Source organism: Coregonus clupeaformis, chromosome 16 (genome assembly GCF_020615455.1).
Source record: "Coregonus clupeaformis isolate EN_2021a chromosome 16, ASM2061545v1, whole genome shotgun sequence".
Classification (NCBI taxonomy): Eukaryota; Metazoa; Chordata; class Actinopteri; order Salmoniformes; family Salmonidae; genus Coregonus; species Coregonus clupeaformis.
In genome coordinates this window covers 3654330-3665694 of record NC_059207.1, presented here as the reverse complement: position 1 = coordinate 3665694, position 11365 = coordinate 3654330, and the positions used below count along the sequence as shown (strand labels likewise).

Genomic DNA, 11365 nt, shown 5'->3' with positions numbered 1-11365 from the left:
GGACCCAGGGACCCCGCCCAGGCAAACCGGGGACCCAGGGACCCCCACCATGGTATTATTACCAGGTGAATAGCAAGGAGAAGTAATCAACATTTTAAAATGAATAGATTTGGTAGATAGTTGCTTTGTATTATTTTGACCTACTCACATTATAATTGGAAGTGTAAACTCTAACATAGTCTATTATATAGAAAGGTAACTCAAAACACATTTTCACTAATAGCAGCTGTTAAGCTAGTTAAATAAAGGTTAGCCATGTGTTGGCAAAAATGTTTTAAGGGCTTTATTCAATCTGGATCGCTGAAGCGCTACAGATTGCGCAATAGAAATGTAAAGGTCATTTCCCATTTAGCCGACATACTGTATGCAGCGTTTACCGTGAATGCAGTCTCCGTTAACGCGGGAACATTGCCTTTAAATTCCAATCATGCTGTAACTATGAACTTCTGCGATACGGATTGAATAGAGCCTTAAGTTGGGAAAGCTTACCAGCAGCCAGCGGCACTTGCCACGACTAGTATTCACGGGTGCTTTTTCTAAGCCTATGTCAGTTACATTGACTATCATTTCTCTGTAATTAGCTCCAATGAGTGTAATTTGCTCAATATTAGGGGTTGAGAAATAAAGTTGACATCATTAGAAAGAAGATATTAACACCTTTCCTATTGTATGTACAGTGGGGGAAAAAAGTATTTAGTCAGCCACCAATTGTGCAAGTTCTCCCACTTAAAAAGATGAGAGAGGCCTGTAATTTTCATCATAGGTACACGTCAACTATGACAGACAAAATGAGAAAAAAAATTCCAGAAAATCACATTGTAGGATTTTTTATGAATTTATTTGCAAATTATGGTGGGAAATAAGTATTTGGTCAATAACAAAAGTTTCTCAATACTTTGTTATATACCCTTTGTTGGCAATGACACAGGTCAAACGTTTTCTGTAAGTCTTCACAAGGTTTTCACACACTGTTGCTGGTATTTTGGCCCATTCCTCCATGCAGATCTCCTCTAGAGCAGTGATGTTTTGGGGCTGTCGCTGGGCAACATAGACTTTCAACTCCCCTCCAAAGATTTTCTATGGGGTTGAGATCTGGAGACTGGCTAGGCCACTCCAGGACCTTGAAATGCTTCTTACGAAGCCACTCCTTCGTTGCCCGGGCGGTGTGTTTGGGATCATTGTCATGCTGAAAGACCCAGCCACGTTTCATCTTCAATGCCCTTGCTGATGGAAGGAGGTTTTCACTCAAAATCTCACGATACATGGCCCCATTCATTCTTTCCTTTACACGGATCAGTCGTCCTGGTCCCTTTGCAGAAAAACAGCCCCAAAGCATGATGTTTCCACCCCCATGCTTCACAGTAGGTTTGGTGTTCATTGGATGCAACTCAGCATTCTTTGTCCTCCAAACACGACGAGTTGAGTTTTTACCAAAACGTTATATTTTGGTTTCATCTGACCATATGACATTCTCCCAATCCTCTTCTGGATCATCCAAATGCACACTAGCAAACTTCAGACGGGCCTGGGCATGTACTGGCTTAAGCAGGGGGACACGTCTGGCACTGCAGGATTTGAGTCCCTGGCGGCGTAGTGTGTTACTGATGGTAGGCTTTGTTACTTTGGTCCCAGCTCTCTGCAGGTCATTCACTAGGTCCCCCCGTGTGGTTCTGGGATTTTTGCTCACCGTTCTTGTGATCATTTTGACCCCACGGGGTGAGATCTTGCGTGGAGCCCCAGATCGAGGGAGATTATCAGTGGTCTTGTATGTCTTCCATTTCCTAATAATTGCTCCCACAGTTGATTTCTTCAAACCAAGCTGCTTACCTATTGCAGATTCAGTCTTCCCAGCCTGGTGCAGGTCTACAATTTTGTTTCTGGTGTCCTTTGACAGCTCTTTGGTCTTGGCCATAGTGGAGTTTGGAGTGTGACTGTTTGAGGTTGTGGACAGGTGTCTTTTATACTGATAACAAGTTCAAACAGGTGCCATTAATACAGGTAACGAGTGGAGGACAGAGGAGCCTCTTAAAGAAGAAGTTACAGGTCTGTGAGAGCCAGAAATCTTGCTTGTTTGTAGGTGACCAAATACTTATTTTCCACCATAATTTGCAAATAAATTGGAGGGGGAGGGGGTCACACTCGGACAATCAGAGAGGGGGTTTATCATTGTGGCCCAGGTGGCACAAAATAATCAAAGGTCTGACCGCATGGAGATGCTTGGGAAAATGGTTACAACAGGGGATCAGAGTGTTTGTGTCTCAGGTGAAGAGGGTGGATCTGATCTCCATCACCTAGGACTTGACATAGATTAAGTAGATTAATCAAATCTCACATTGTTATCAATTTCTGCTCAATCTGCATGCTTTCTCAATCAGCTTTAACTGTATGTGCACTCGTAGATCAAGTTATTTCTCGAGTTGGGCTCTGGGATATAACAGCCGTTGAGTATCTGATTTTATGGTGGATTGTGGAGGAGTGGGGTTGAGTGTGTTGGAGTATGTGAGTATGTGCGTGTGTGCTTGTCTGGCATCTGTTGTGGGGGGTGGGGATGTTGGGGGGGAGGGTATGGGATGGACCACGGGAATTATTTGCTTGGATAATAATTGCTTGTCAATGAATTAAATGTAATACAATGGCAATCCGGGTTATATGTTAGAATCCTATGCGTGAACTGCCGACATTATTACGCATATTAATTGATAATGATGGAAAATAGGATATGCATAATTTAAAAAAAAATAGTTATATATATACATATATATAGAGGTGAAAGCATTGGAAATGCTTTTGCCGGTTAATCTGCTTCTGTTTTGTGGGTGGCACTGTGTGCTGTTTTCGATGGATGGGTCCTGGCCTCTCGGGGCCTTAGGGATACGGAGGGACGTGGGTGGGATGCTGATCACTGGGATGACGGCTCAACTTGGGGGAGGGGCTTTAGCGGGGGAATTAGTGGAGAACAATTGAAGGGTTACTCCGTAGCAATGCAAATATCACGGTACAGCTATATGGACACTCAATCATTACGCTATTTTCTATTGGTAAATTTACAAACTTATATAATGATAAATAGACTTGAAACTTGTATCTCATTATGGTGTATGGTGAAATAAGTATAGCCAGTTATAATTGTAATGGCTTAGCTGATAATAACAAAAGAAGAACAATATTTACATGGCTCAAAGAGAAGGAATATAATATCTATTGTATACAGGAAACTCATTCAACAATTCGAGATGAAGTAGCGTGGAAAAAGAATGGGGGGAATATACTTCTCCCATGGGCAAAGAAATTCAAAAGGGGTGATGATATTAATTAATAGTAATTTCGATCCGAATGTGCAAATTGTCCAAATAGATACGCAAGGTAGATGGATTATTTTAAATATGTTATTGGACCATAAACAGATATGGCTCATTAACCTTTATGGACCAAATAATGATGATCCACAATTCTTTGACAATATATATAATAAATTATCAAGCCTGCAAGCAACTCAAGACAATATTATTATGGTGGGGGATTATAATACTGTTTTAAATAGCTCAATGGACCGAAAAGGAAATCATACCACAAACAATCACCCACATGCTCTTAAGGAAATTGTGAATGTCATGGATACATTAGAACTAGTAGATATATGGAGGCTTAAATATACTGATCTAGTGAGATATACATGGCGGAGACTGAATCAAGCTAGTCGTCTTGACTTCTTTCTTATCTCATTCTCGTTGGCACCAAAAGTAAAAAAAAGTGTTAATAGGGGACAGAATGCGGTCGGACCATCATATAATAGGCATATACATTACTCTTACTGAATTTCCACGTGGGCGAGGACATTGGAAATTTAATCAAAGCCTATTGGATGATAATTTATTTATAATTAGAACAAAGGAATTTATAACTGACTTTTTCCAACATAACATAGGTACAGCGAATCCCCTTATTGTATGGGACACCTTTAAATGTGCCTTTAGAGGCCATGCAATTCAGTACTCATCTCGAAAACAAAAGCAATTTAGGTCAAAAGAGTTTATACTAAGAAAGGAAATAGAAAGTCTAACAGAACAGATAGATGGCAATAAAAACTGTAACATAGAGGCTCAGAATAAATTAGAGGAAAAACAAAAAGAAATGGAGAAACTTATTCAAGAAAGATCAAGTGTAATATATTATTAAAATAAAGCAAACTGGATGGAATATGGGGAAAAATGCACAACATTCTTTTTTAATCTTCAACATAGGAATGCTACCAAAAATAACTTAATGAAACTGGTTACAATTGACGGAGTCACCCATAATTCACCAAATGATATTTTGAAGGAAGAAACAAAGTACTTTAAGCATATGTTTTCTTTTCAGTCGCCTCCATCTCCTCTAACTGAAGCTAATTGTAGAGATTTTTTTTCTATTGATAATGTCAAATTAACAGCCACACAGAAAGACTCATGTGAAGGTGTGGTCCTCTGTAGCTCAGCTGGTAGAGCACGGCGCTTGTAACGCCAAGGTAGTGGGTTCGATCCCCGGGACCACCCATACACAAAAAAATGTATGCACGCATGACTGTAAGTCGCTTTGGATAAAAGCGTCTGTTAAATGGCATATTATTATTATTATTAAGGTGAAATTACAGAGGAGGAACTTCTGGATGCAATTAAAGACTTTAAGTCCGGGAAAACTCCAGGGTTGGATGGCATACCAGTCGAGGTATACCAAACCTTTTTTGATATACTAAGAGGACCGTTAAGAGCATGTTTTAACCACTCCTATGTAAATGGTAGATTATCTGACACTCAAGAAGAAGGTCTGATCTCATTATTACTGAAACAGGATACAAGTGGAAAATATAAAGATCCAGTCCATTTACAAAATTGGAGGCCCCTTACACTTCAGTGTTGTGATGCAAAAATCCTAGCAAAATGTATAGCGCATAGAATTAAAAAGGTATTGTCGGATATTATTCATTCTAATCAGACAGGTTTTTTACATGGAAGATACATTGGAGATAATATAAGGCAAGTATTGGAAACAATAGAACACTATGGAAAATATGGGAAACCAGGCCTGCTATTCATAGCAGACTTCGAAAAGGCATTTGATAAAGTTCGACTGGGGTTTATATATGTCACGATCGTCTGAAGGAGCGGACCAATACGCAGCGCGTGGAGTGAACATGATGACTTTATTTAATTAAAGCAACCACGAAAAAACAACAAATGACGATACGTGAAGTCCTCTGTGACACCGACAGAACATACAACACTGGAACAATAACCCACAAAACAAAGGAGAAAACACACAGAATATATATGGCTCCCAATCAGAGATAACGAGCCGACAGCTGACACTCGTTACCTCCGATTGGGAGTCATAGACCAATCACCACTAGACACAAACAAAATGAAACTCACCCATCCCCAACACCACCAAATGAAATACACCCAAACCAATGACAATGAACAACCCTGGCTCAAATATCAAAGTCCATGGAGCCAGAGTGTCACAGTACCCCCTAAAGGTGCGAACTCCGGGCGCACCAATATCAGGACTAGGAGGGTCTGGGTGGGCGTCTGTCCACGGTGGCGGCTCTGGCCCCGGTCGTGATCCCCACCCCACCACAGTCACAACCTGCTTCGGTAGCCTCCTCCCAATGACCACCCTCCAACTAACCCCACCTGGACTAAGGGGCAACACCGGACTAAGGGGCAGCATCGGCCTAAGGGGCAGCACCGGGATAAGGGGCAGCACCGGGATAAGGGGCAGCACCGGGACAAGGGGCAGCACCGGGCTAAGGGGCAGCACCGGACTAAGGGGCAGCACCGGACTACGGGCAGTACCGGACTAAGGGGCAGTACCGGACTAAGGGCAGTACCAGGCTAAGGGACAGCACCAGGATAAGGGACAGCAACAGGATAAGGAGCAACACCGAGCTAAGGGGCAGCACCTGACTAAATGGCGGATCCTGGCTGGCTGGCTCTGGCGGATCCTGGCTGGCTGGCGGATCCTGGCTGGACGGCTCTGACGGATCCCGGTTGGACGGCTCTGGCGGATCCCGGCTGGACGGCTCTGGCGGATCCTGGCTGGACGGCTCTGGCGGATCCTGGCTGGACGGCTCATGGCTGGCTGACGGAACTGGCTGCTCATGGCTGGCTAACGGATCTGGCTGCTCATGGCTGGCTAACGGATCTGGCTGCTCATGGCTGGCTGACGGATCTGGCTGCTCATGGCTGGCTGACGGATCTGGCTGCTCATGGCCGACCGGACGGATCTGGCTGCTCATGGCCGACTGACGGATCTGGCTGATCCTGTCTGGCGGAAGGCTCTGGCTGATCCTGTCTGGCAGAAGGCTCTGGCTGATCCTGTCTGGCAGAAGGCTCTGGCTGATCCTGTCTGGCAGAAGGCTCTGGCTGATCCTGTCTGGCGGAAGGCTCTGGCTGATCCTGTCTGGCCGGAAGGCTCTAGCGGCTCGGTCTGGCGGACGGCTCTGATGGCTCATGGCAGACGGGCGGCTTTGCAGGCTTTGGGCAGACGGGCAGTTCAGGCCCGTTGGGCAGACGGCAGACTCTGGCCGTCTGAGGCGCATCGTAGGCCTGGTGCGTGGTGCCGGAACAGGAGGTACCGGGCTGAGGACACGCATCTCAGGGCTAGTGCGGGGAGAAGCAACAGGGCATGCTGGACCCTGGGGACGCACCGTAGGCCTGATGCGTGGTGCCGGAACTGGAGGTACCGGGCTGAGGACACGCATCTCAGGGGCTAGTGCGGGAGTCGGAACAGGGCATGCTGGACCCTGGGGACTCCCATAACGCCTAGTGCGGGGAGCCGGAACAGGGCATGCTGGACCCTGGGGACTCACCTCACGCCTAGTGCGGAGAGGCAGGAACAGGCCGGGCGGGGCTGGCGACGCGCACCGTATCCCCTGGTGCGAGTGGCCGGAACAGGCCGGGCCGGGCTGGCGAAGCGCACCGTATCCCTGGTGCGTGGAGTAGGAACAGGCCGGGCTGGGCTGGCGAAGCGCACCGTATCCCTGGTGCGTGAGTAGGAACAGGCCGGGCTGGGCTGGCGAAGCGCACCGCATCCCTGGTGCGTGGAGTAGGAACAGGCCGGGCTGAGCTGGCGACGCGCACCGCATACTGGTGCGTATGGCAGGAACAGGCCGAACCGGGCTGGCGACGCGCACCTTACACTTAGTGCGAGGGACCGGAACAGGCCGTGTACCGCACGGGAACACACACTACTGGCTGCACCTCGGGACTAGGAACGGGCCGGACCGAACTGGTTACACACCCCAGTACCTCACGCCGTGCCTCAACACCTTCCTTCCCTGCTTTACCCAGTAGCCCCCCTTGACCTGGTAGCCCACTGAATCCGTCCCTTCTCTGCCTCCGTCAGCCCCCTTAACCTGGCAGCCCTCTGACTCTGCCTTGTGGCAGCCTCCTGCTGCTCCGTCGCCCCAAGCCATGTGCCCCCAAAAATTTCTTGGGGTTGCCTCTCGTTCTTCCGACGTTGGCTCTGCCGACGCCCGTGCTCCTCTCTCCGTCGCCTCTCCTCTGTTTCGCTCCATGGACGGCGATCCATGCCGTCCAGGATTTCTTCCCACGTCCAGGACCCTTTACCGTCCAACAGTTCCTCCCATGTCCAGACCCTTTGCTCCTGGACGCGCTGCTTGGTCCTTTTTGGTGGGTTATTCTGTCACGATCGTCTGAAGGAGCGGACCAATACGCAGCGGTGGGAGTGAACATGATGACTTTATTTAATTAAAGCAACCACGAAAAAACAACAAATGACGATACGTGAAGTCTCTGTGACACCGACAGAACATACAACACTGGAACAATAACCCACAAAACAAAGGAGAAAACACACAGAATATATATGGCTCCCAATCAGAGATAACGAGCCGACAGCTGACACTCGTTACCTCCGATTGGGAGTCATAGACCAATCACCACTAGACACAAACAAAATGAAACTCACCCATCCCCAACACCACCAAATGAAATACACCCAAACCAATGACAATGAACAACCCTGGCTCAAATATCAAAGTCCATGGAGCCAGAGTGTCACAATATATAAATGCCTGGAGCATTTCAATTTTGGAGAATCTCTTATAAAATGGGTCAAAATCATGTATAGTAACCCTAGGTGTAAAATAGTAAATAATGGCTATTTCTCAGAAAGTTTTAAACTGTCAAGAGGAGTGAAACAAGGTTGTCCACTGTCGGCATATCTATTTATTATGGCCATCGAGATGTTAGCTATTAAAATCAGATCCAACAATAATATCAGGGGATTAGAAATACAGGGCTTAAAAACAAAGGTGTCATTGTACGCAGATGATTCATGTTTTCTTTTAGATCCACAACTAGAATCCCTCCACAGCCTCATAGAGGATCTAGATACATTTTCTAACCTCTCTGGATTAAAACCAAATTATGACAAATGTACTATATTACGTATTGGATCACTAAAAAATACAATTTTTACATTACCATGTAGTTTACCAATAAAATGGTCTGATGGTGATGTGGATATACTCGGAATACATATCCCAAAGGAAATAAATGATCTCACTTCAATAAATTTTTATAGAAAGTTAGCAAAAATAGATAAGATCTTACTACCATGGAAAGGAAAATACCTGTCAATTTGTGGAAAAATCACCCTGATTAACTCTTTAGTATTATCCCAGTTTACCTATTTGCTTATGGTCTTGCCTACGCCTAGCAAACAGTTTTTTAAATTATATGAGAAAAAAATATTCCATTTTATTTGGAACGGCAAGCCAGACAAAATTAAAAGAGCATATTTATATAATGAATATGAATTCGGAGGACAGAAATTATTAAATATTAAAGCATTAGACCTATCACTAAAATCTTCAGTCATCCAAAAGTTATACTTAAATCCGAACTGGTTCTCAAGCAAATTAGTAAGATTGTCTCACCCACTGTTCAAGAAAGGCCTTTTTCCCTTTATTCAGATTACAACCTCTCACTTTCAGTTATTTGAAAAGGAAATAATCTCCCAAATGTCACTATTTATAAAACAAGCCATAGAAAGTTGGTTGCAATTTCAATTTAATCCTCCAGAAACGACAGAACAAATAATGCAACAAATATTGTGGTTAAATTCAAATATACTAATTGACAAAAAACCTTTATTTTTTGACAGAATGTTTAAAAAAGGTATAATCTTCGTAAATGATATCATCGGTAGGACTGGTGGAGTTATGTCGCACATGCAGCTAACAAAAACATATGGAAATGTCTGCTCTACCCAAAATTACAACCAAATAATTGCAGCCTTACCGCAAAAGTGGAAGAGGAAAGTTGAAGGGGGAGAAAGTAAGGAACTTGTCTGTCGGCCTTGCATTAAAGAACATAATTGGTTAAGGAAAACTGTGGTAAATAAAAAAGTATATCAGTTTTACTTAAGGACCAAAGGATTGACAGCCGTCCCATATAGATTGCAAAATAGTTGGGAAGAGATCTTTGACGTACCGATCCCATGGCATAGTGTTTATGAACTGACACGCAAAACGACACCGGATTCAAAAATTAGAATCTTTCAATTTAAATTATTATATAAAATTCTTGCTACCAATAGAATGTTATTTATATGGGGGATACAATCTTCCAAGCTCTGCAGATTTTGCTGTGAAGAGACAGAATCATTAGATCATTTGTTTTGGTTATGTCCATTTGTAGCTTGTTTTTGGACACAGGTCCAGGAATGGCTAAAGGATTGCAATATTTACCTGGAACTAACCTTGCAGATAGCATTACTGGGTGATCTGAAAAGTCATAGTCAATCAATCAATAATATAATAATACTTTTAGCAAAAATGTTTATTTTTAATTCACAATATGTAGAAGCAATGAGAATAGAAAGGTTCAGAACTTTTGTAAAACATCACAGTACGGTTGAAATATATATGGCAAATAGAAATCCTATATGGATGGTGTTAAGAGATAGATGGGAGGTATTGAATAGAGTTGAAGGATGGGACTAATAACAAATAACAACAAATAATAACAAAGATAGCTAATAATGTAAGCATACTGTGTCCATAATAAGTATATAGGTTGTATGTTGGGAGCTTTTGGGAAAGAGCACAGTTTGAAAGATATGGCATTTAGAAGCAAACCGGATGGACATCATGAAAATGATCGGAGAGGTTGAGAGTAGAAGAAGTTCAGGAGCAAAACAAAAAACAAAAACAAAAATAATAATATATATATATATATATATATATATTATATAATTATTGTAAAATTAACTCTGTCCATAAGGTGTAGATAGTAAGTATAGACCGGAAGTAGAGGCCTGGGCATTGTTGTTCACTAACTTACTCCAAGTAGGGAAAGGATGGTGGGGTTGAAAAGTAATAAAGGGGAATATATATATAAAAAAAAATTAAAAAAACATGGGGGATTTGAAGTGATGCAGACAATTACATTGATAGAAGATACAATCTATCTGCAATATTAAGCTGATCCATTCCCAGAAAAGAAAAAGAAGAAAAAAAAGAAGAAGTTACAGGTCTGTGAGAGCCAGAAATCTTGCTTGTTTGTAGGTGACCAAATACTTATTTTCCACCATAATTTGCAAATAAATTCATTAAAAATCCTACAATGTGATTTTCTCAACATCTAAAAAATCTCAATTTGTCTGTCATAGTTGACGTGTACCTATGATGAAAATTACAGGCCTCTCTCATCTTTTTAAGTGGGAGAACTTGCACAATTGGTGGCTGACTAAATACTTTTTTTCCCCACTGTATGTAATTCAAAATGTGTTAATTCTGTTGTTGCTAGCGATATTCATAAAAACATTTAAGGAAATGTTTTTGCGGACCCCCGTTTGAATACCCCTGATATAGAGTAACCTCTTACCTGACATATCAATCACAATCTCTTGGTAATGATGATGGGGTTGATGAAGATCAACTCCTAGAACAATGGAGCGTTCTGACCTCCTGTCTGTCTGTCTGTCTGTCTGACTGACGATTGACTAACTGATTGAAGGACTCACTGACTATCTGAGATAGTTTTTTTTGTTTATATAGACGGGGCCTGAAGTTTCCTTTGGCTATATACAGTATACCACCACAGGCTGTTGCAATGTGTGATGGTGTGAAAGTGGGTGTTCACTTATAAGAAACACTTCGCAGACAGATGGATGAATGTCTCATGGCACTAGAAAAACAAGATTAGGCCCAGAAGTTTCATGACACTGTTTGCACACCCTCTCACCTGTGTGCTCCTGCTCTCCCTGATTAGTCAACCACGCATCCAATCCAATCAATCCTATGCATAGCCACTTTGCATACAGAGCCATTTCCTTGCTTTGGCAGTCATTCTCC

The 11365-nt window shown here is 43.2% G+C and overlaps 1 protein-coding gene across 1 annotated transcript in view; it reads right to left on the bottom strand.

Annotated features, from left to right (window-relative positions):
* LOC121572994 (perforin-1-like) overlaps window positions 1-11126 on the bottom strand; it is a 19123-nt gene extending 7997 nt beyond the window's left edge. The window contains exon 1 of the mRNA XM_045225589.1: window positions 10896-11126. Within this exon, the coding sequence (XP_045081524.1) occupies window positions 10896-10902 (7 nt within the window). The 5' untranslated portion in view covers window positions 10903-11126. The remainder of the gene's footprint in view (window positions 1-10895) is intronic.
* Window positions 11127-11365: the final 239 nt, after the last annotated feature.